This window comes from Pagrus major, chromosome 12 (assembly GCF_040436345.1).
Source record: "Pagrus major chromosome 12, Pma_NU_1.0".
In the NCBI taxonomy this organism is placed as follows: Eukaryota; Metazoa; Chordata; class Actinopteri; order Spariformes; family Sparidae; genus Pagrus; species Pagrus major.
Genome location: NC_133226.1, coordinates 20,246,182 through 20,272,495, shown reverse-complemented (window position 1 = coordinate 20,272,495; position 26,314 = coordinate 20,246,182). Strand labels below are relative to the sequence as shown.

At 40.4% G+C, this 26,314-nt stretch overlaps 1 protein-coding gene across 1 annotated transcript in view; it reads right to left on the bottom strand.

The window, feature by feature from the left end:
- kcnt1a (potassium sodium-activated channel subfamily T member 1a) overlaps positions 1-26,314 on the bottom strand; it is a 33,728-nt gene extending 7,414 nt beyond the window's left edge. Inside the window, exons 1-19 of the mRNA XM_073478086.1 lie at positions 26,148-26,314; positions 23,424-23,588; positions 15,419-15,498; positions 14,972-15,116; positions 13,000-13,047; positions 12,666-12,714; positions 12,513-12,572; positions 12,117-12,191; positions 10,475-10,558; positions 9,923-10,017; positions 7,979-8,159; positions 7,731-7,895; positions 7,394-7,530; positions 3,675-3,738; positions 3,387-3,495; positions 2,854-2,962; positions 1,670-1,819; positions 1,013-1,242; positions 694-910 (exon numbers count right to left, since the gene is read on the bottom strand). Of these exons, the coding sequence (XP_073334187.1) occupies positions 694-910; positions 1,013-1,242; positions 1,670-1,819; positions 2,854-2,962; positions 3,387-3,495; positions 3,675-3,738; positions 7,394-7,530; positions 7,731-7,895; positions 7,979-8,159; positions 9,923-10,017; positions 10,475-10,558; positions 12,117-12,191; positions 12,513-12,572; positions 12,666-12,714; positions 13,000-13,047; positions 14,972-15,116; positions 15,419-15,498; positions 23,424-23,588; positions 26,148-26,314 (2,330 nt within the window). The remainder of the gene's footprint in view (positions 1-693; positions 911-1,012; positions 1,243-1,669; positions 1,820-2,853; positions 2,963-3,386; positions 3,496-3,674; positions 3,739-7,393; positions 7,531-7,730; positions 7,896-7,978; positions 8,160-9,922; positions 10,018-10,474; positions 10,559-12,116; positions 12,192-12,512; positions 12,573-12,665; positions 12,715-12,999; positions 13,048-14,971; positions 15,117-15,418; positions 15,499-23,423; positions 23,589-26,147) is intronic.

The following is a 26,314-nucleotide window of genomic DNA, read 5'->3' as shown; positions in this document are numbered from 1 at the left end:
CTGCATTCAAATTCTTTCTCAAGTAAAAGTACAGATGTATTATCAGTAAAATATACTGGAAAGAAAAAGTACTGCTGGAGCTAGTTTGAACTACTTTACAGTGCTTTAAAGTTAAATGTATCACAATTTTTTTCACATTAAAAAGAAAAAAAATATCGTTAATTGTGTAGAAAATCTCCTTACTGCAAAGAAACAAGTAACTATAGCTGTTACGTAAGTGTAGCGGAGTAAAACCACAGTATTTTCCTCTGAAATGTACTTAAGTATGAGGAGTATAAAGTCATATGTGATAGAAACAGTCAAGTAAAGTACGAGTACATCAAATTTGTACTTACTTTTTGTCACTGGAAGAAACAGACGACCCTTCCACAATTTCAGGGTCATTAATACTGGGACACCAATAAGTAAGTGTAACTTTTGCTCCATGTAATCTTATGAAACCACATTTGTAGTTGAACTTAACAAAAGTAGTTTTCAGGACAGGACTTCAATCAAGTAATCTTTTCATTACTACTAACCCTAACCCACCGAGGAGGTTATGTTTTCATTGGGCCTTAGCGGAGGTATGTGCTCTACCGAGTGCCATTTCAGTTAATATTATTTCATACCCTGTGTTATTTGCTCTGCATCCTTATGGTTAGGGTTTTTAAGACTTTTAAAGAAGAGTTTTCATGAAAGAAAGAGAAGCCTTACTCAGTAGATGAGTGTCCTTTCTCGTCTATGAAGACAGAGTCATCTTCTGATTGGTCACTGAGGAGGTCACATGGCAGAATTGAGGAGGAGTCGGCGATCTCCTGCACTGGAGCGATGCTCGGCCGGCGGCCCCCGGTCCCATTTACTGTAGGCGGGACCAGTTTAACACCTGAGGGGTCAGGTGGACTCGTATTCTGAAGATCCATGGCAACCGTGCCTGTAAATTATATTCACCTGGGTTTTAAATCACAGATGAGGAGCCAGTGTCTCTACAGTCAATGCAAATTCATCAACAATCACACTCTGCATGCTCTCTCACCCATGCTAGCGATGATACTGTGCACAGGGAGCTGCGAGGGTCCGTCGTAGAGGCCCCCGGCAGGACGCCCCTTCTTCTCCTCCTGGTTGAAGATGAAGGCGGAGTTCTCCTCCTTGGTGATGTTGATGTAGTAGCAGGTGTCTGTGGCAGCCATGATGTGGCGCGGGCCAGGGTTCAGCAGGATGCTCTTGTTCTCTTCCCTCTTTATACCGATCAGACAAACGCCATACCTGCAGGTCACATACCTGCTGTTAGCATACACCTATCATTATATTTACAGCAGGAAAAACCTGGAGCTTCATAGATAAGTATATAGGAAGACAGTGTCCTAAAACCTAAACCTGAAAAGAGCATTTTGCACTTCCGGTTCCCTCGTCTCAAAGTCAATGGGCTTTTTGTTAAATGCCTGAAATAAGGTCTGTGGTTAAAAATGGTTTTGTAGTCTGCAACATATTCGGCGTTACATTTTAACAGGACACATATAAGAAAGTTAGATGATGTTCTTTTTGCATTTATCTGGGATGAGACACAGTAGCAGTGCACTAACGCTGCTCTTGACCGGAAGTTACCAGGTCGAACGGACAAACGAGCGACACCTGGTATACCGTCAACCTGCCAGCACCTGAAGTAGATGCTGCAGCTTACGTGCCAACTCACTTCTTGTGAGCGTGAAAGGAAGCGTATGTGAAGCTTTTGCCGTTATACTCCCCGAAGAACTTGCTGTCACACACTCTGATGTGGTAGACCTCGTTGCCGGAGCAACATCCGTACATCCTCTGCCACTGCTCCGGAGACTGTTGTCCTTCTCTGCGTTCAGTGAGGGGAAAACATAATCAAACATACGACAGGTCAGAAAACTTGATACCTTTTTACATGCAGTCTTGACAAACCCTGAACAGTGACACCTTGCTTTTCATTAGCGTCATTTGCAAAACTCTCCGTCTCCTCTCCCCTGTCTCCCTCCTGCCCCGCAGGGTCATGCTGGGTCTCCTGGGTCTCCTGGGTTCTCTGGTGCCTGCTTGATCCATCTGTCAGTCAGTCGGCTTGGGTCTAATATGCACTTTGTAATGACTTCTGGTAATTACAGTAATTGCTGAAGCACTTTCCCAGAGTTTAATGGGCTACGAGAGATACCCCAAGGTAGTAGTTTACATACTTGTTTCTTAGTACTTACAAATATTTACATAAGATGGCTTATAAATCGTATTTCACTCTGTATTTATGCAAGACAAAACATTATGCTCATAATTATCAATATCTCCTGGTCCGGCTTTCCCACCGAACGTCCTTAACGAGCTGCGCGTCTCCGTGCACTCAAAGACACCCACACATGCAACGGAAATATACACATAAACACGTCATATACATCTTTGTGGCTATTGTGTGCAACCTCACAGCCTGTATGCCTTTGTCTAATAAAAATACACAAAGCTTCACTTTTCAAAGAGCTGTCAGGAACACAGTAAATGCTGCAGTCCATTGATTCCCCTGTAATTCAGTTTCCCCTCAGCCACTGACATCAGCTTTTAAAAGTGATCCGCATCATGCTGTGAAAAATCATTTCCCACCGCAGAGCTTTTCACACTGCTTTACATAGAACAAATCCAAAAAGTCCTTTTAGGATTTGGACTAATGCACTCTCTTTTTGCTTCCTGCTGTTTTCCACAATTAACTCTTCTCTTCGTGGGGCTTATTCACCTCTCGTGCCACTTTTGTGGAAGATATATATTAATATACTTCAGCAGCAATGAACATGTAAAGACATTTGAACTTTGCGATCACCCTAAGGAGAAATCGAAAAGCCCAGAGGAGGCGAGGCCTGGTTATGCAAGATGACTGACCTTCCGCGGGAGGTGTGCACAAGGAGCGTGACCAAGGTGGAGGTGGCTGGACACACACAGTTGAGAGCCAACATGGCGTATTTGAACTCCTCCTCACACACGACATGATCTGAAAAGGAGGAAACGATCAGAGGGGCTTTACACGACGTAGAAGGTATCATACGTTACACAGAAAAGATGCTTTGTAAGTAGAAAACTAATTTTCTCATGCTTATTTGCTTTCTGGCCGAGGGTGAAATGCAGAGAACTCTACCTCTCTCTTAAGTATGAAGCTAAGTGCTAAACTTAGCTCGCCAGCTAGTTGCTCACTTTGGCAGATAGTGGTGAGAATGAGGCTAGCCATGAGAGCGATTCTGGAAAACCAAAACAAAAAGCTGAAAGATGCTCTAAGAATCTGTAGAAGTGCAAAGTTTCGAAGAGTTGCTGATAATTCTCTGTCGTTTATAACTACGAGCGACCAAAGTTGTCATGTAATCCATCAGCTTCAGCTTTGCTGGACATCTAACTCTTCAGTTCCACTGACAAACTCTCACCTGCAAATTTCACGTGGAACTTATTTTCAGGTTTGAGTATCTGGACATAAAGGGGACAATTTGGAGCGAAGTCCTTCACTGCCCAGGCTCTCAGGATGGTCTGATGGTCCTGAGGGGAACAGTCAAAGATAAAGCATCCTCACTCCTGCATTCTCTTAATTAATCGTATTTAATCAGTCAGTAATTGTCTTCATGACTGACAGCATTAATGAGTTGAGCTCCTGTAAACAATGAAAGTTCATAACTCACAGTGGAGTTTACTCAGTGTTGTTTCACTGTTGTTCTTACCGCAGCCATGCGATCCACCTCGTTACGGCTGCTTAGAATGAAGCAAGCCTCTGCGTCATCCATTCTGCAGCACCAAGACAAGTTGACAAATAATAGAAGAAAGTCAAAATACAGGACAAACGAAGGAACATTTCTCAAATGCAAAACAAAAATCAGCAAAAAGCTGTGCCGCGTAAGAGTCAGCCGACTAAAACTCAACTGAAATGACCGTTGACCAGTCAGAGGAGATAACAGCAACATCCTTTGATTCAATATTTAATTTAACATCGCCTACAGTACACATGGAAAAAACACTAAAAGATTAACCTGAAACGCTCGGCGCTGTATATGTGCTGTGAATGTGGAACTGTTTTTGCATATGATTAACACAGCCATGAGAGTGCAGAATGCAAAACAAGCGTGGGTGGATTTTGAAATGGTGCCAGATGCAGGATGTAAGCGCGACACACACCCAGTCTCCTACTTTTAATTGCTCTATGAGAACCCTGCTAAATGTATACAGTGAAGTTATATAAGCAATTTCATCAGAGGTCTACTTTGGTGTTTGGTGGTGTATGGTTTTCCTTACCTTATAGTACAACCGTTACACAGGACTACTATTCACATGCCATTTTACATAATTGCTTTTTAGCAGAGATATTCTGACTTTAAATTCCCTCCTGTTGGTAATGCAGCGTCTCTGATGACACTGGCTGGTGACTACAGTAGAAAAAAATCCCTCAGAGCCACATATGACAATAACTGTTTCCATAGGTTGTGTACCACTACCAATGACAAGTAAACTGACCTAAAATCAGTTGGATTCACCCTTTAAACTCGGCTGTATCTCTCATAAGTACTTCCATGCATGTGAATAAAACTCGCCTTGACATACAGACTGACGGCAGGTTTTTCAATCCTTCCAACAGTGTTAACATTTTAAAATAGTCACATTCATAACACTTTCACGACTTAAAATTATCCGAAGAATGTGAGACAGATCATGTTTGCTTTCATGGGAGAAAGTGGTCCAACAGCAGAGTCTGAAAAGACATGGGTATGGCTTGAAAGAATAATTACTACGTGGGATGATTATGAGGCAACACAATAGCCCCTGACAAGCCTATTTATCCAAAAAGAAATGAGAGAATAGAGAAAAGCAATGCGAGAATATCTTTTTTGACGTTAAAGGAGAGGTTCACCCAAAAAGTGAAAATTCAGTCATTATCTGCTCAACCTGCAGATGGAAAGTCAGATGAAGTTTTGTAATACATGAAACATTTCTGGAGCTTCACAGTGTTGTACTGTTGAGGTAGACTGAAGTACTGAAGTAGATGGGGACTTGTTTTAAATCAACTGGGAAAAAAACCTGGACATCCCAAAGTGATTTGAAAAGATGTTATTTACACCCTAGACGTGCAGTCGAGCTTTTGCACCCACTTAAGATGGAGTGTGTGCTAATGCTATTAGCATAGAGGCTACAGTGAAGATTTTGGTTTAAAAAAGGGTAAAAAATTTAGGACCTCTGTACCTCCAGTCGTTTGGATGAGCTGTATGGAGACATTTTATATTTTCTTTCAGTTGCATAGGAGAATGCTGCAAGGCTGTTTTGCTGTAAAGCTCTAGAAATGTTTTGTCGACTACGAAACTTTCCATCGGCATGGGGCTGAGTAGATTATGACAGATTTTTCATTTTTGGGTGAACTTATCTTTTAAGTAATGGAAGAACTACAGAGATTCATATTCTGTCTTACTTGATACCTGACTAAATTGCAAAATATAAAATGTTAGCAGCCACTTTAGACGATCTGATCAGACACAAAGCTGTGCACTGTAGGTTGTGCAGGTGCATCAGATTAGAGATCAAGGGAATCTGTGCGGTTGTCTTTATTTTCCTGAGTATTAGTGTAATGCCCCGCAGTAAACGTCTCACACCCGATGCTACTCCCCAAAAATGATGCAGATGTTCAGACTTATCACTTACTCATCCTTCCAGGAGGCCTATTGGTAATGGAAACATCAAAATAAGCGTAATGATGTCTTTAATTCATTTCACCTTTAATTATAGTAATTACAGCAATCAGGAAAATCAGTGTTCTTTCACAGAGAAGCTAGATTTGTGTGATAAAGACAAGTCTTTGACAGCCACACAGCAGATCAGAAACGCTTCCAGCAACAGGAGTCTACAGCCACATTAGCTCTGTGAGGCGAGGCACCGCTGTGCAACGCATCAACACATCATCAACAACACAACTGCAGTGCTAACATGCTGATGTTTAACTTTATCATTTTACCCTGTTCACCATAGTTTAGCATGTTAACATTTGCTAATCAGCACTAAACACAAAGTGCATTTTAGGCTGATGGAAATGGAAAAATCCCTGACTTTTTCATCAGCATGAAGGTGAGTAGATAATGACTTAATTTTCATTTTCGGGTTAACTTTTCACCAAAGTATTGGTCAAATTTAATTTGATGACGGCCCTGGATGAAGAGTGAAGCTCACTAAAGCTATTATAATTCATTCTGTAGGTAACACGAACTGTCTGTACTATTTAATCGCAATGCATCCGATATTTGTCAAGACATTTCACTCAAAATCAAGAATTTCAACCTTTTCAGACATTTTTTCAGTGAATTCCTTTTTTTATTGTCAAGCTTTTATTCTGAAAAGATGATTCAACTACACTACAATTATCTGGGATGAAAAATCAGATCCTGAGCTGGGTTGCTTGGTGTCCTCACCTCTTTAATCTTGTAAAGCACGATGCATTGGACAAAACTTAAGACATTATACTTAATTATATCAAGATATTATAAGTTGATAACCAATGTCATCCAGTGATCCTTGACCATATGTTCTGGTTCTGTCTTTTCATTACTTTTTACTGAAAGTTTTAAATCACTTGAGACGGTGAGATTCCAAATCCATATGTCATCAATCACTTTGGGTCCTCCCTGAGGCGACAGTTCTACCCAGATACAAATAAAATTTTATCACCCTCCTCACCTGGATCAAACGACAGATGCTGTCATATGCTGCACAGTTTTGTGAAGCCCCTTGAGGCAAATTGTGATTTGTGATTCTGGGCTATACTATAAATAAAACTAAATAAACTTGGCCTTTATAGCAAGAGGTCTGATATTGGAAGGAATCAGATCCGCTCCATATTCGAGGCCCTGACCAGGACTTTGACTTCGGGGTCGACGAGACACGGCAGGTGGGGATGTGAGAGGTGTGCGGCAGGAGCAGAGTGGAGCGAGAAAAGAGTTGGACGTTAGCAGTGGTTAAAAAGAAAAGGCATGTAGAGCTGGAATATTTTCACATCTTATTAATTTTCACCAAACCAGATGTGACAGTGGAAAGACACCGACAGTTTTGTGAGTTTTAATTTGTTTATGTCGAGCTTGAGTGGAAGTGTGTTTCACGATGAGTTAATGAGCCAATTAGGATCATCTTAGAGAGAGAAACTTGAATTCAGAGGGTGTTGGATTGTATTTTTTCTGTTTAGAAAGACACGAAAAGCTGGCTTATATCTCCTAGCTAACATGCAAACATCAGTAGACATCTCTGCAACACAAAACATAGACGTCTTTGACATAATGCCAAGACTGTCGTTTGTTCATTTTTCAATGTTTTAAACTAAAACTCTGCCCTTATCTTACAGCTTGCTCTTTTTAATACCAGGAAATTTCAGAACATCATCAGAACTGTGAAGGTTTCAGGATCTCTGACTTACTTGGCTCTCAGCAGGTCCTGGTCTTTGAGAACAGATCCTTGCAGATAGATGACCCTTTGAGACCACAGAGGGATCTGCAGCACTCTCCGCACCTGGAGGTCCATTTCACTTGGGCACAGGATCACCACATAGTAGTCCTTGAAGATTACAGAAGAATGACTTAAGTATCTACAGAAGAATACATGTAGAAGCTGTAAATGTCCCAATTACTGTCTTATCTAAAAACACATAAGGTGTTTCCCCTTTAAATATCCTTAGAAACACACCATGCAGACTGTTATCACATCCTATATGTGTACTCCAGAGTATAAAATGCTCATCTTGTGATGTTTGGTACCTGCAGTCTGGGATGGGCGTAGAATTCATTGAGAAAATCCATGAGCAGGTCTATCTTTAGCGCGCTGACACAAAGCACAACGTGTTTCTCCGTCTGCGCTCTGTGGCGGCTGTAATTCCCTCCAGACTTCTGTCTCTCCATCCACAGGTACATCAGCTCCTCAAACTGACACACGGCAAACTGAGTGAGAGCAGAACTCACACAGGAACATTCAGAAGTCACCACAGACTGTTTCGACGTCCTCCTACCTGCAGAGGCAGCACCACCAGAGCCACGCAGATCATGATGACCACCAGCAGCTGGGAGGGCCATATGCGGGGCGTGACGTCTCCGAAGCCGACGGTGGAGAACGTGACGATGCAGAAGTAGAAGGAGTTGAAGAGGGAGAGGTTTTTGCCCGCTCGCTCCAGGTGCTGGATTCCACATGTGCTGCGTAGAGCAGGTGAGATAAACCATGTATACAAACAGCATTCGTTACTACAGTGTGCTATTCACTATAAACTCTGCAACATAAAGCAGCAACAGGATATCTGAAGAGTTAAAATTATAACGAATGAGCTTTGATTGTTTTGTTCTTTTGTCTGTGAGTTGATAAAATACATTAAAAGTTGATTAGTTTTTACTGTTATTTTCATCTTTTCCTATCTTATCTTAAACCCGACTCTGTAGTTTTTAGTTTGCGCATATGGTTTATCTATTCTCAGTCTTTTCATTCATAGGTCTGTTATTTACTAATCATTTCCTTCCTGGATAAAAGTTCAGAAACTGTTCCAACAGTTTGTTCAGTTGTGTTGAGTTTATCATTATTTAGAGGAGTTTTCTTAAATCAATTTAAAAAGTTTTCTATTGAAACACTTCACATTTTTTCATGCTCACCTTCAATGAACTTACCAGAAGTCTCCCTGTTACAGTAGTTTAGCATTTGGAATAAATCAGAAGTGTACAAACTGATCATATTCTGTTTTATCCTTAACTAGTACTAACTTACATCATTCTTTCATGCCAGGAAACTAGAAACTAGAAATTTAAAAAGTATTTCATTTCCTAGGAAAGGAAAGTTTAACCAACACTTACCAATTTTTGCTGTTACTCTCATGATACTTAGATTGGCAATTTTCCTAGGATGTGAAAAGGAGTGACACGCATATGCCTCTGATTGGCTTACACAGATATTCCTACCCCAACCCTAACCAATCATCACTCCTTATGCCTGAACCTAACCAGAGCTCTTGAGTAGAGAGAGTCCTGTCATCTCCGTTTACTCCAATGGATCTTTTTTTTTAAAGCAATGGTGCATCGTGGAGCCTCTCAATAATTTCCGGAAGTTAAATCCAAATGCTAGGATCATCATCGTTTGTCTCTCCGTGTGAACTTCCTGGAACTATCTGAAGTCTCCATGAATCACGTGACGATCGGCATGTTGAGCTTCGGTTGTGGCGACTCTCTCTACTCAAGGGCTCTGAACCGAACCAACCCAACCAATAAATGCAGCATGTAATAGTCAATCAGTGGCAGAGTAGGGCAAGTCATTCCTTCAGCATCCTAGGAAACGCAACCACCAAAGTTTCAGTGCCTCCGGTGTAGCCAGTGTTTATCTAGTCAACAGATTTCTGAGCCAAGACTTAGTCATTGTTTACAAGGCTGCAGATAAATTTAGAAAATAGCCACTAAAAAGCTAGTCGACGGGCTCCAAGAATACATTTCAGCTCTTTTGCTCTTAACCAACATGCAACCAAAGCCAGCTCAAATGTGATTTGTCATTACTACGACCACAAACAGAAACAAGAAACGCTTCTAATACCAAAATCGTGTCCCTTTTCTACAGATATAACTAGCTAATCATTGTGCAACAAGCTATGCACAACCATATATATCAATACTACAACATACATGTCTCCAATGTAATGCAATACAATACAAAAGTTCTGCAACCTATGAAGCTTGATATATACATTTCTTGTTTAGACAGAGAGGCGCTGACACAAACGTTAGATACACCTCACATTACGACTTATAACAAGACAAGACACCAACACAGAGTTCAACTGAACAATTAAATAAAAGTATTCCTGCCATCCTGTTAATTTAAACATATACACAGAGACATTAAATGAGCCATTCACACTGAAAAAGGACAGAAGGACCTGACAAACAGCTACACAAAAAAAAAATCCTTGAAGAGCCAGCCTCACCCAGTGAAGACCAGGCAGAGCAGGGTGCAGATGAGAATGAGGACCTGGTTGAACATGGCTGAGTTGGTCCTCTGGATTGCTCTGTGGACATCATTCTACCCAATAACAACAGCAGACTTTAACATGTGAGGCTAAAAACTCAACTCTGCTCATGTTAAAGAGAGACACCGTGCATCTATCAGACGTTTTCTCTGATCATTCATGCCAGTCTTGTCAGGAATCACTCACACCATTAGTTTAGCTATTCATTGCAAATGCTGATGGCAGTATGGTTCTACTCTGGGATGTCTCCTGCTGCAGCAATACAGCTGAACACAATGAAAAAAACATGAAAAAGTCAAACAGGCTTGCAAATTATCTCCCAGAGGAAGCCCTCCAGGGTGCAAACAGTCAAAGCAGAAACAAAGCTGGAGAATGATGTTTTTGCTGCAGCCACGTACAAAATGACTGTGAACATGAAGGCTTGTATAAATGGGTGCGGTGAAATGAAATGGCTGTGATGGAGTGTCCTGCCTTAACAAAGTCATTAAAATGTTTATTGAAAAGACTCACGATCATGTTCTCCAAAGCACACTTGGCCAGCCAGCAGTTGAGGAACACAGGAATGAAGATGCCTCTTATTGAGGGCCAGAAGATCTGAGGAAACAGTCAGACATTTGAAGTCATTAATGGATAACATTTCACACTTTATTCAAGCATGTTACTCACACATTAAAAAAACTGAGCTCCAATGAGAAATCTGTTGTGGCTTTCACACTTCACCTGTGAAAAACAAGCTGCAACCTCCGGCGCTGAAAAATAAAGCACATACCAAAAACTGCAGTTCCTTGAAGGGCCAGTTAAGGCTGGCTCCAAAAGAGTCAATCCCCATAAGACCCTATCTTAAAATGGCTGTGTGTGTGGGGTTGGGACAAATAATGTGGCTTGCTGTTCGGCAGACCAGAGCGGAGGGACAGATGCCGGCGTTTAAGATTGATGAGCGACTCTGTGTGTGTTAATTGGCAGGCAGCTGCTGGAGAGCTCTGGAGGAGACCGCTATGGGCCGAGCCCGGAGCTTCTGGAGGAATGAGAAAAAGTGGACTTATCGTCATTCTCACTTCTTAACCTGTTGGCCCTAACGAGCCGTGGAGGTGCTGAAATCCACTGTAATGACCTCAAATTCTCTCTTGAAGAGAAACGTACTTTACTTCAGACACTGTCGGATAACGAGAAAGATCAGGACTCTCTGGTGAATGGTCATTGCGCTGTTGTCTGCTATCATACAGCTAACATTAATGTTCAGTAAGGTATTCTGACTGTTTGGGGCGAGTAAATCCGCAATCAAACTAACACAATAGTTGTTACTACATCTATGTTTTTCCTGGGAGAGTCATGTTTTTAATTGCCCACTCCTGGTTTCCTCCCTGGGTCCCGCTTCTCTTGTATTTCTTCTGATTTATGATAATATTTTACATCCTTTCCCCCTGTTATTTATCACAACCCTATTCTGCCACTGTACAGCATGTAGTCTACTGCACTGTTGCGTCCTTGCCCTCCTCAGTGACTAAGAGACGAACAAAGAAATGAAGAAAATAAATACCGGAGCAAATTTCAGACATCTTGAAAAGAGGAATTCCTGTTTCTTACGGAAAGTTTTCAAGGAAAGCTGCATGCATTTTGTAAAATCGTCAATCACAGGGGACGCGCCAACGTCAGTTACTACCGAGAGGCTGACACACAGGGAAGTGGCAGGGACAACAAAATGAATGAACAAGAGAAAACTGATGAATATTATATTATGTCAGAGATCAGACAAATTCACGCCAGTGGAGTGAATTTTTCTGACTTCTGTGCAAAGTATTTAACATAAAAATGCTGCTGAAGTGTGCTTATTTTGTTACTTTAATTCTTTAAAAGTCTCTAAAATCCTTCCTGTTATTGAGGTCTTAAGGTTGGCAGCCACAGCGTAGCTACAAAATGACAACCAGCTATTACAACACCCAAAACGACCGAGGTGCAGAGGTACGGTCTCTAGTTTCCTCGATATCTTCATGTGTATGGTCCATTAAGCCATAATGCATTAAAACATCTTATATTCTCTATGCTTGAGGCTAACACTGTAAAAAAAAACAAGGCTCAGTTAAAAGTGAGTGGTTTCTAGAGGGAGTTTATTCAGATAACAAGTATTTCAGTGTTGCCATGGTAAAAGTTTTACCGTAATGATGAAGGGAACTGTGTTGATCATCTCCAGAAGAAACGACACCTGGAATATCTGCTCCCAAATGTTCCCCTGAAACCCCCAAAAAAAACATGCACAGACTTTTTAACAGTTTTACCTGTAAGCACACAATAGGCAGTGAGTCACTGCTACAGATACATTCCTTAATTGTAGTCTGTCACTTTCCACGACCACTTAATCCTTCACATCCACCAGATCCTGTAATTACCGTCTATCCTTAATGTAGCCACGACAAATGACTTGGGCTAATTACACCACTTATGGACTGTCAATCTCACAGACTGTAAGTGACTAATTGTACAGACTGTATTCTGTAATCACGCTGATGTGCTTGAAGTCTGTGTGTGTTTACTGTGTGTGTGTGTGTCTCACCTTGTAGCTCAGATACATCAGTAACATCGTCTCCAGGAAACTAATGATGGCCACAATCACCTGTGCGAACCGAAGCAGGGGATAATAAACACATACTCATGAATTTGGTTTATAAATGTTTTGTTTTTTTTACTTTGTTTTGCTCTGACTCACTTGAATGGCCCAGACAGGTACCTTTCTGTCCACCCAGAAGATCAACTCCCTGTCACACAAAGCAACTCTTTCATTAACAATTAACAATAAATATCCTTTACATCAGAGACTAAATGTATTATTATCTCAAAAATAAGACTCGTAGTCAGTAATTATATCTTTAGATGGGTGTTAAACAATGCTCAAGATTGATATCATAGTAAAAACACTGATCTCATGTCAGATTAATAAGGTGAGAGCAGAAAATGAGCTGGATATTGTTCTCACTGGAGGCGACATAATCATTTTCTACTGATTTAACTCTATTAAGTGAAACACAACTTCTGCTGCTCACCAGTTAATCTCTCTGTCCTGCACCGATCCGTTCCACTGGCAGTCAACACTGGAGGATAACGACACAGAATGAAAATTAATGAATGTATATACTAAAGTTATTGGTGCTGTTATTTTTCAGAAGTCTCTTAAAGGTGCACTACGTAGTTTTGGGGAAGAAATTTTAATCAGAAGAGAAAGATCTTCACTGACAGATTTTTTTTCATGCCTAAATAACTAAATAAACAAATCCTCTTCATTTTCATGACTGAATAAACAAACTGACCTTAAAGAACAACATAATTTCACATTGTTTTACTTTGTTTATAAGTGGCGGACCCTGCCACCTTTCTAGCTTCAAACAGTGTTCTGGGACCTTATGTTCCACTGAGAACAGCTTGTTTATTCAGTTATGGAAAAAAGTAAATATTTCTGAGTTTGTATTATTACCTCATTAATACTGTAAATATAAAAATTCTGAGTTTGAATTTCTTCTCCAAAACTACGAAGTGTCCCTTTAAATGCTCGTCTACAGAAAAAACTGAAGTACCTTTTGTAGAAGCAGACAAAAATATAGACTCATTGAAAGATGTTGATGCTTGATGCTAGTGTCTCAGAGCAAAACAGCTGAAAAACTCCTTTGAGCTACTTGTAATAGTTCCTTTTTATTTCACTTTATACTTCTACTCTACTACATATCAGAGGAAAATATTACACTTTTTACTTGATCTGACAGCTTTCATTGCTTGTTACTATCCAAGCGATTAATTTTGCACAAAAAACATCAAAATATACTGAAACGATTCGCTGATTAACAGACAATTAATTAGCAACTAACTTGATAATTGCAGAAAATCACAGATCACAGGAAATGATATGCGAGAGAGAGAGAAGAAGGGATGACATGAAGCGATGACACAGCCTCTGTACAAGAGGTGCACGCTGTACCAACCCAGCCACCGGGACGCCCCAACACTCTGAGTCATCTTTCATTTGAAAACATACTGCGGCTTCAGCTTCTCAAATATTGGTATTTGCTCTTTTTTACTTTTAATTATTGTGAAGGTGTCACTTTGGGCTCTGGGTAACTGTGGCGAGATTTCTAACTGCTTTCTGAATTTTTACACTTTAAAAACTCAGCTGATTACTGGGGAATATAATCAGAAGATCAATGCATAATGAAATGTAATATGAAAATTAGCTCCACCTCGACCAACTACAACAGTAAAATCCTGCTTTTACATTAAAGGTCCCAAATTGTAGAAATTAGGGTTTCCATGTTTTTACCATTTATAAAGCAGGTCTAAACGGTAGCTTATATAATATATAATGTGAAATTATCAAAATGCGCACAGCTCGTATTTAGAAACTGTGCCTTTAAACAAGCGTCCATTGGGTTGTGATGTCATGACAACAGTCACCACCCCCCGCCACGCCATGGTTGCAAAAACACCGGCAGAGCTGATGTGGAAACACTGTGTGCTCAGGCCTTTGAGAGCGGACCAATCAGAGCTGAATGGACTTTTTGGGAGAGGGGCCTTAAAGAGACAGGTACTTAAACCGAACAGAGGATGAATAGAGGTGGTGAAGCAACGGACGGTATGAGAAAATTATGTTTTTTGGACATTGAAGCATATAAACATGTACAAGGAGACACTTAAAATAGAAGTATGAACCATATGCTTTTAAAAATAAAATAAAAATAATTATATATGATAGTATAGCAGTCAAAGGGGCCATTCTTTGTGCATTAAGTACTTTATATTTATGAGTATTTTTAATTTCTACTTTAAAAAATACAGATTCCTAATAAAACTTAGATATTTCTACTTCTTCCAAGTATGATTTTCAGTGCATGACTTTATTTTTAGTACTTTTACTTGAGTAAAAGATCTGAAAGCTTCCTCACTACTGGTGTTGCGACACTTCAGTGTGATAATGTGTTATCACAAATATTGACTCGACCTGACACATTTCTCTCAGTGTGAACAAACCATTTGCTGTTGCCACTGGAGGTTTGCTGTCCTGTGCTGTGGTTGGCGTTGGGCCCCTGACCGGGATTGTCCGTCACCACTCGGATGATGTAGAGCAGACAGGTGAGCAGCTTCAGGCAGAAGTTGAACACGCGGATCCTAAGACCTAAAGACCAAAGACGGACCCATTTTTAAGAAAAATACAAAAAAAGGGATGCATTGTGACTCATAAGCAACATCAGTGTGTCTAAGTGCTTACAGTAAGTTTAGCACAGTGGTAATTCCCTTTAAATCTGTTGTTGTTTAGCGAGAAACATTTGGTTGTCTCGAGAGTGTTTTTCTGTGCATCTGGGTCTCATTATGCATGAATTTGTGAGTGTTGCTTTTATTGTCTTCTTTAATGGACCGCTTCAATTACACAAATGCCAACTCAAGGCTGGGAAAGGAAGGCCTGCACCATCCACTTACTTGATCTTTGGTTCTTGATGAAGAAAAGCTTCAGACGCTCCTTGAAGGTGTTTTCGTTAACGTAAAACTCGACTTGCACCCTAACAGGGAAGAAAAGGAGAGAAAACGTCAGCGGCACAAACACAAGGAGCCACGCCGATGTTTTTCATAGCAGTCTTTATAGTATGAAATTCATCACAGCATGAATATTCATCACGTTGTTTTTCTAATCATCTGCCCGAGGAGGGTTTGGTAATTATCTGTCTCTGATTTTGTTCCCAATTACAAGAGTTACTGTAGAAGACACAGCTCAACCCAAAGGAGCCCCAGAGCAGCTGTCACGGTACGGAGGATCATTGTAGCCAGAATTAAAAATTAATGAGAAAATGGAAAATTAGACGAGAGAATGGTACATTATCATTATTTAAAACCAACATTATGTAACTTTTAAACCTTTAAATAACAGCTTCAAAGTCATGTTGATGGTACAGTGTCTTGTAATAGGGCGAATGGTGTCTCTGTCTCAGCCACTCCGCCCTCCTATCACTTGTTTCCGCACTATGTAACTTCAGTGAGCGGGTCGGATCACAGAGTTACACACATGTTTACTTCAACACATAACACTGTTATGATGTAATGAGTTTTGCTTGGAGTTAGCACCTACATTACATCTGACAAACTGTTACAGACCTGGGATTTGTATTTACGACAGTGGTGTTGCACTCAGAAACTGTGGGGGGCGCCAAAACGCACAAAATGCCAATTTCTACATAATGTTGCTTTAGGTACCCAGGATAATCAGGTCATAATTACAATGAAAAAGGAGATTAAATATCAAATTTATACTGTTAAAGAACAAGTTTTCTCAGCTTCCCTGCCTCCACTCTTCAGACAACACCTCCCATTTACATACATCTTCAGAAGACAAACAAAAAGTGTGAAATGTAAAGAAGAAAAACAAGAAGTTACATTTCATCTTACTGATTAATTTTCTCTTAAATGTTCTTACGTCTTTAATTTTATTTTAAACAACACATTTCAATTTCAGCTCATTTTCAGCCTTAAATCACATTAATTAAGACTGTAGGATCCATACAAATGCAGTTTTTTATTATGTTGCATACGTACTGCATGTACATGCAATGCACATTGAAAAGAGTGGTCTGGGTGGTCTGAAGTTGCAGACCACCCAGGGTAAATCCATTAATTTACCAGCTTGATGTTATGTTGAATTTCTTCTTTCATTTTCCCTTTCATCATTTAATTATGGTCTAATTATAAATATCGTACTTACTTAGTGTAACAGTTTTCTTTCTTTTAACTTTACATTTTCCTTTGTAATTTAATTCCAGTTCATTTTATCCTCCGTTTTAAAGGGGCGACTATGACATCACTATTGTTGCAAGTGAAGTACTAAAAAAGGTCTTATTGAAAATCATGTGTAGGCGTTTTCAGACTAAACAGTGATCACAAAAAATAAATAAAATAAAAAAACAAAGGAAAAATTAGGTTTTCATTCAAGTTTTCTTCAAGGAAGATGATCGCTGCCCCTGGCGCCCACATGTTGGAAGAAAAATAATTATAGTTGCCCTGTTGGACGCCTTCATGGAAGATAAAACATGACGCAGTGAACTAATGGGTGCCCTTAAGATATAGAAATCACAGTGCAGTGCCCACTGGGGTGTCCTACATACATAAAAAAATGAGTTGGCCTCTATGTGCCTATGATTAAATAATTAGTAATAGTTCACAGAGGCGTAGCAAATGTAAAATCTGAGTCAAATGATAAAACAATTAAGCCGAGCGAAGCAGAGATGGAGAGTTAGTCAGAGAGAATAAGTGCAACTCAACAATAGGTATCTTGGCAACACAGAAAATCTTTACACAGTAGTCGTGTGCTGCCTTCAGAGGAGAATGCAGACAGAAAGAAAAAAAAAAGACAGAGTGCACACATGACAGAGATTAGAAGGATTTGAGGAGGGTTGAAGGCTTGTGAGGTTTATGCTGCTGCAGCTGCAGTAATCCCAGATTTCGTCTTGTGGCTGAAAGGTTCACAGTGGGAAGGAAAAGCAGTGTGGGTTGTTGGAGGAACCGACATCCCTTCGGTAGGAACTGCAACAGCTATTTCAGGTCTGCACGATGATAAAAACTACAGCGCAGAGTGGAGAAAAGCCCTACAGAGGTGGAGACGTGAAGACTTCTGTGATGAGAACAGCTGTCACATCTGGACAGCAGCAGGGCAGAGATGAGCTCTGGAGGAGAACAGCCACTTCAACTGAGAGCTCGCTGTCACATGTGGGGGTCCTACAGATTGCTCTCTCTCTGTCAATCTGACTGTCATGGTGTCTCACCCCTTCACACACACACAATACACATGCACACACACACACATAATGGTGCAAGTAATGGCCCATAATCAGCTCCTGTTGAGCACACAATTACTGAAGCTGAGGTGGTCTGACATTAGTCATACTGCAGCGTCACATCGGAGTTTCAGGCAATAAGACGCGCAGCTCTGGGAGTAATCAGATCGTCTATAAAGACTAATTGCGAACGAGCAACTTTTGCAAGTTCACTCAGATCAATTCACCCCGAGGTGATCACCAACAACAGACAGAAACCTGTTGAGCACATAGAGCCGGAACAATTGGTTGATTTCTCAAAAAGTCAGTGGACATAAAATGAATTGATGATTAATAGTTTATGATCTTGACCATGAAGAAATGACCAAGTTCCAGCTATTTGGAGGATTGTGAGGATTATTCCTTTTCTGTGTCTTCTGTGATACTAAACTGAACATATTTGGGTTTGGGTCTGTTGCTACGACAGAACAAGCAACGGGAAGATAAGGCTTCAGCAAAAATGCTAAAATATTCACTTGTTGTGGCTCTAAATCATGAATATTCTCCGCTTTTTCTTTTTCTTATGTGAAACTGAATATATTTGAGATTTTCGACTATTGGTAAGAGAAAACAATCTTGTTGCAGCCCTAATATGAAACTCTATATTAGAATATTTGACAGAAAAAGTAATCCGTCATTACGTTTTAAAAAACATAGGCAAAAACGATACAATACTCACTGGTTGGGGCTCTGAATCATGAATATTTTCTGCTTCTCTCCGTCTTATACCAAACTACATGTCCTATTTTGGGGTTTTGGACTATTAAGACAAAAGAAGCCAGTTGCAGCCTTATATAAAACTCTATAGGGGTGATGTGAAATGTCGATTATTTGATTGGTCAGTTGACAGGTTGTGGCTCTAAATTAAGGATATTTTTTCAGCTTTTCTTTGTCTTATGTGCAAGGGTTGGGGACATTGAACCGTTTTCAACACATGCCATTTCAGACAATGTAACTGGGGGATCAGTGTGAGGACATTTACAGTATGAATACTATATAATAATATACAGATATTACAGTATTTGCTGATCCATCATTGATGGGCTCAGACTAAGTGTAAACCACAATCAGCAGCAGCCAGTTGCAACCACAGGTGCATTCATTCTCATTTGTCTGTGAACACTTCTTGGTATTTTCAGGACATTTTTAACAAATTAAACTTTTTAAAAAGTGACTGGGACATGACCCCAGTGTCCCCAGTGTAAGGGACATCTCTGCCCATGTGATATCAATCTGAATATGTTGTTGTTTTGGACTGTTAGTCAGATAAACGAAATCAACATTTGTCACCATTCTCTGACATGTTAAAGACCAAAGTTGATAAAAAAAAAAAAAAGAAAGAAATGGCAGATTAATTGATAATGAAAATAATCTTTAGTTGACAGACTGTTCAAACATTTCAAATTAAAAAGCAGTAAAAGAAAATGGAGGTGATTTGAGGTATTGGTCACAAAAAAACAAAAACAAACAAACAATCAGCCTAATTTCAATCAGTCAACTTGGAAATCTTGACGGGAAACTTAAATAATCGATGAGAACATTACAATGAATGGATGATGACCGTCGTCACTCACAGCTCTACCTGACAGCTTATCAACAGCTGTCGCGACTTCCACCTTCTCACAACTATAAACGAACAAACACGCGTCTCAGCAGTTTTTTTGGGCGCGCTTATCAAACCTGTCGACGCGAGCTCACGTTGTTCTTCCATCAATCACCTGCAAACGCATCGCATGTCTCACTAGAACAACAGTAACAAAAAAAAAAAAAACTTCTCACGACACGAGGAACACTGTGCTCCATGCTGGCCCCTACCTACCTCTGCCCGGCGTCACTACCAAAAGGGTCCGACCTCCAAGTGCTCACGGTCGGACTGACCCAGGTGGGGATGACGATCCTGGGATCCATTATCCATTGACACCTGCAAGCTGCGTCGTGCGGTCACTGTTTTAATTCCTTCAGTGTGTTAAAGCTCCTTGACCAGCGCGCCTCCCCGCAGCTCTAAAAACAACACAGCACTAACTGTCGGAGGATCAGTTACTATAAGAGCTTTATGGGAATAAATAATAAATATAAATAAGATAAAATAAAACTGAAAGAATCTATGAAAGAAAAGACTTGGAAAAAACAAAGCAGTGTTTGATTGGTCTTTTATTTAGAGGAATGAGAAAATGCTTATTGGAGTATTTTTAGAAATGTATACAATCTCTCTCTCTCTCTCTCTTTCTCTCTCTCATGCGCGGGCCTTGTTGCCACAGCAACGACTGGAATAACCCTAACTGATGCTGTTGCAGCATGTTCTCCTCCAGCATCACTGCAGCTCCTCACAAAGCTGTAAACATTCACCCTCACAGTGGAGGAATGGACCCCATACATCAGCCGCAGATTCACAATAACATGTCCTGTTCTTTCAAACGTGAGCCATTTGAAGCTTCACACAAAGCCCAAACCCCATCTTGCGCCGTCCATCTTTCTGCGTTTCTGTTTTGACAGCGACAAGAGGCGTGGATGGGGCTTTTCTTTGCTCGGCAGCGACATCGACAGAAAGGGAAAAAAAACAAAAAACAGATGCTTTTCTTTCTCCTTTTGGATTTTGGAGCAGAAAACGCAGACAAAGTTAGAAAATCGAGAAGGAGATGTGGGAAGCTCTTTGCGCTCTCTTGTGTCTCTTCGGCATCCTTCCTATCCCTCCCACCTTTTTTGTCTTCTCTTAATTTGAAGAGTCTGAAGTAGTAATTTTCAGATGACCTCCTCCATGAGTCAGTGCTTTTTGAAAATACCAGAAGAGGGCCACTCCACTTGAACCCCCCCACCCCCACCCCTCCGCCCACGCTGCTACTGTAACGCCACTCTTCGTGGCTTTTTTCCGAGTTTACATGAGAAGAACCGCCTGTAAAAATCTGTGACATTTTCAATTATGCATTTCAAAATTCACATAACTGCTAATTTTAGCTCGGAGAGACGTCAGTTAGGCGAGGAAAAAATGACGGTAAATGGAAAAAATGTTCGATCGTGCCTTTGAGAGAGCAACCTTTTGCGTGATGAATGATCCCTGGACAGATGTGACCAGTGACATTTGGATGTTCACAGAACCTGGAGGCTGACCGCTGAACCTGAAGCATCACTCGCCCTCCAACAACACTATCTGCCGGGCACAGAGGACGGGTTCATTCCCAGAAAGAACAGCAGACAAATGATAATAACTGTCGAAACATGTAGACAGCTTGATCGAGGAGGAAAGAGTGGTTGTCGCAAGGACAGCTGGGGAAAGGTCGCCTTCGACTGAAAGCATTGGCAGAGCTTGTTGTTTTTCCTCGTCAAATAGATCTGTCAAATATTACTCTCAGGGGACCGCTGCTGCTGCAATCACATCTAAAATTACATTTCATCATCACTCTCCTGAGGTCCATCTGGCAGAACCCCAGATTATATGCTGAATGACACACAAATATGATCATATATCTCACAAACTGATTGCTGGATTGAGCACAACTACTGCAAAAACAGAAAAAGAGGCGTGTTTCAAGTTATTTTTCGACTGTTTGTTTTACACCTGAGAAGCAGAGGCTATCTAAATTCTTGCTGAGACACTTTTTTTGGATCTCGGGACAAAAAAAACAAATGAAGCAGATCACTTAAAAAAACAGCTGACTGCTACTGTCATCTTGTCTGTGGTGCTCAGACGCCGCAGAAGTGAAGTTAAAAGGGGGAAAAACTGAACGAAGAAAGGTAAGTAACAGAGAGACTGACGGTGGGACTCATTTTAAATTCTCATTGAGAATTAGGTCACAGTGTTGTTGCTGAAAACGTTTCAAGTAAAACTTTTTCAAGTGTATCAAACACACACACACATACGCACGCACACTCCCAGCCTACTTCTTTATCAAAAACCCAAGTGATTCAGAAACGCTTTACTTTTCAGCACCATGGACAGCACCCCAAAATCTCATGTTTCTGGCTGACGAGATCCAAAACACAAACTCCACTTACACAAAAAGGTTAAGAGAACCCTTCAAACCGCACTCATAGGTCAGCTGGGGTTTGGGTGCTAATTAGGAGTATTTGTTGAAGGCCAGTAAAAAAGAAAAAGAAAAAAGAGGTTCTTGCAATCAGCACAATTATGTGAAAGGTACATAAGAAGACAAACACAGCAGTAATGAGGTAAAATAATCAGCGACACTGGACAAAATAAAATGTTTCTCATAGGAACGAGGAACTAGTGTGAAAAACCTTGATTGGCCTCTGCAGAGAAATGGCTTTAAAGAAGAGAAACAGCAGCTACAACCTGAATGAAACAATGTTTGCAATTTAGGTATTTGAAGCTACAAATCCTTAGTGTTTTAGAAGACTACCTTGATTAATCTCTTACAGTAGATGTCATTAAATTGTGGAAAAAAATCCCAAATTCCAAAATCTAGAGGTTTTGTCTTGTTTAAACTTCATATTATTAAATGTACCACCAGAGAAGACTAAGAAAGTCAGCATATGTCCACACAGTCTCAAATTAGTTGATTTATGGCATCTAAAAAAATGATTTAAACAATTAATGTATTATTAAATTAGTTACCCCAGGGGGTAGGCTACTTTTACAGGTGCTAGGGGACAGGCCTACATTGGAAAATGTGTAAAATGTGAGTACCTCAATTTGAAAAGAAAATAATCAGTGAGTTAGCTGAAACACCTGAATACCACATGTTGAGAGAAGCCTACAAGACAACTAACATAGTTGGAAAGCAAGAAGAAAAGTTATCTAACAGCTGGTATAACAGATGCATGGTTGAATTAGTTAGCTCAAGGCGATGGATAACAGTATGTGATGGATAAATAATCTGGTTGAAATAATTACTTACAAGTAGGGCATAGGCCTACATAGTTCAAATAATATGCTAGCTATATGTAATGGATAAATGGTTGAAATTGTTAGCTAAAAGTAGCTAATGGATATACTGTTGAAATAGTTAGCTAAAAGCAATGACTCAGTGGCTAAATAGATACCCTATTAATAGTTGAATTAGTTAGTTAAAAGTAGCGTAATGGATATACTGTTTAAATAGTTAGGTAAAAGTGTATGGTTGAAATTGTTAGCTAAAAGTAGCTAATGGATATACTATTTAAATAGTTAGCTAAAAATAATGGATACACAGTTCCACTAGCCCCCTAGTCTAAGCTAAAAGTAGTATAGCCTCATGGATAAACTATTGAAATAGTTAGCTAAAAGCAATGACTCATTGGCTAAATAGCTAGCCTATTAATACTTTAATTAATTAGTTAAAAGTAGCGTAATGGATAAACAGTTGAACCTAAACTGGCCTGTTTAAATACTTAGCTAAAATCAAATGGTTGAATGTTTAAAAGTAAGAACTAAATGGATAAATAGGCCTTGTGAGATTTAATGGATTGATAGTTGGAGTAGTTAGCTAAAAGAACTCTAGTAGTCTTAGCTATAGCAGCAAAAATAATGGGTGAAACACATTTATCAGCTGAGATAATCATTTCAGCTTTAAGGTATTAACACTATTGTCTATATCTGATGGTCAGAATCTGGTATTTCTCTTTTTTCACCATACAACAACAATCTCTAACTGTGTCAAACAGCACAGCTCAACCTTATTTCTGCTTCCTACCTGTCATCATTCAAGCTCTGGTCCCCAAGAAGCAGGTCTCTGAAGCGGAAGCGAGGCGGCAGTGGAGGCACCTCGCTCTCCTGCTGCTCCATCTTAAGAGTGGAGATGTCTAAGATAACCCCGCTGCTGCTGTTGGTGTTGGTCTGGAGTGGCGCTGAAGAGGAGCTGGAGGAGGGAGAGGAGAACATTGAAGGAGCAGAAGGGAAATTACAGGAGAGAACGAGGAGATGTGCAAAAGTAATACAAGCTGGGAGGAGAGGTGATGTTGGAAAAGAAAAAGGAGAGTAAGCAAGGAAAGGAATGATACAGTGATGCCAAAATGTTAAAAATAGGACAGGAAAAAAGAAACTGTCACAAACTAATAGAAAGTATTTCATCCTCGTCTGAATTATCCACTCTGAGCCTCTTTTGCTGTATGTTTGCAGCTCGTTCTGCAAAATGAGCTGTTCAGAAAGCACCACAAATTGTTACAGATAGTAAAAGCAGAACCAGCCGACAGATGTTTATCCAAAACATCATGCACACTAATGGCTCAACTGCCCTGCTAGGTCTCAAATGCAGCTACTGTGAGTGAACAGTTAACACAGTCCTAATATCTTGTAGTGTTTCAGGTGTCTGAGTTGTGAAACTCGAAACAAAGATTAGAAAAATGTCCAAAAGCTAACAATGATACACTAAATTATGCAGCAGGACTTTGTTTTTTCTTCTTTCCTGCATTGTTTATCATCCAACCCAATTGCCAGAATATTTTGGCTTGAAATTCCTGATTGTCACCACAAACACGGCTGGAAATCGTCCTTGAAAATGTCCAGTAATGTCACGCTTACAAATGTTGAAACGCAGTTCGAGACTGGCTTGGCCGCCCTCTCGTAACTCCATTGTCATCCACTCCACATTCCCATAGGACAGTCAGGTCATAAACATGTGACACGAACGTGATATGACACGTTTTAATGTCGGATCGAGCAGTTGCACTGACGGGTGGACCACGTTCTGAGCCGACAGGACTACAGCTGGACGGTGTTTTACCGAATGTCGAACTTTAGATTTGAAGATGCCGACAACACTGTCATCGCAATCCTGTTGCTGCTGTTTACATTCACCCTGACGCAGATGCAAAAGGTGCACTAAGTGTTTATGTAGATTTCTTTATTAATAACTGTACATATGTTCTGTAATTTGTGTAGCATGAAGGAGTTTACAAACTTTGATTTTGTCATACAACCCTGTGTTGTATAATAACGAGCTTCCAGAGACTGGGATCAGGCAGACAAGCTGTATGGAGCCAATTAGGAGTTTTATTTTTTACATTTTAAAACAAGTCCCCATCTACTTCAGTTGTTTAGAAGAATGCTGCATCACTGTTTTCCTGCGAAGCTCCAGAAATGTTTTGAGGAACCATGAAACTTCATGAATTTTCCTTTTTTGGGTGAACTGTTAAGTACAGGATCAGAGCCCTTCTTCCACCACTGGTTTCAACTCACGCTATCACACACAGTGAAATAACCGTACATCTCACAGTCAAATTCATCTTGATATCAAACTGTGGAAACATCCGGTGAGCTGCATGAAGAGCACAGTTCCTGCTGTTATTAATGCCTGCAGATGTTGAGTCATCTCTTCCAGCTCACAGCCTGAGAGCATGTGCACAGGAAGAGTGCAGCACAAGTGGGATGTTACCTTTGAACCAGGACGAGAAGGTGATGGACTGATGTCAGTCTCTTGAAGGAATGAGATGGATTAGAAAAACCTCCAGTGTTGAGTGAATGGATTGATGTGAACATTTTACACTCACTATTTTTGGCAGATAACAAGCGTCACTTAGTTGCACGTCTTTGCACCTCACCTCTGCGGTCAAAAACAACATCCCTCCATTAAATATTACTCATCGCAGGCGGACGTAAGAGATTTATGATTCAAATAAAGTGTAAGTGCTTTGGTGTGAAATGCTCTTGATTGAAGGCAGGCGTTGTTTTTCAGCCTCACACGAGAAGCAGCTGAACTTACACGATCTATAAAGAGGCAGTGGAGACGAGCTTTGAACCTCTCTTGCCTCCATCTCTCTCCATCACTGTGTCTGCACTGTTTGTTTTAGTCCTCCATTAAGCTTATCAAACTTAATGCATAATAGATGAAGGGTTTATTTCCCATGTGGCTTTTGTGAGATCCATCCATCTAACTTAACCAAACAAAGCCCCGATGGCTAGAGAAGTGAGAATAAAACATGTTGAGTGAGAAGTTTGATGGTTGGATTGTTGAGCTCGACACATCTGTTTGCCTCCTTTGGGACTCTTTCTTCTTAATTTTTTAATTTGTTGCACAGATGTTCCAAAGAAGACACACAGATGGACAGTCCAACACATTTTAACATGATTTAACATTATTATTATTAGTTTTAGCAATGGAAACACATTCACATTGAATGATTTCCAGCCTGTAACAGTGACAAATGAGACAGCAGCTGAGCAAACAGCAGTGCTGACAGGTAAACACTCACACAGCTGACATCTTTACGCACAGCACCACAATCAGATTATCCAAATAAACATTTTAAAAATGAAGATATTTTGCACTTTTCACATATTTTTATTCAAACTAACTCCTCTTCAGCAAAGCTGTGGTTATAACTTAGAGCAATGCGAACAGTAATCTCGTTTAATTCATCACCAATCTCCACATTTGACACCCAAACTTTGCCTCCTCACTTGTCCCCGTCTCTCTTACCGTGGCTTGTGCTCGTTCACGGTCCCATCATCGTTCACAAACGTCTGATTCACGTAACATTCACTGCACATTTTGGCCGGAGATCCGGCGCTGCCGTCGGACTGGAGAGCTGCGGTGGTCGGCGTTGAGTCCCCCTTGACAAAGTCGCCTTCCTGGGTTAATTGCAT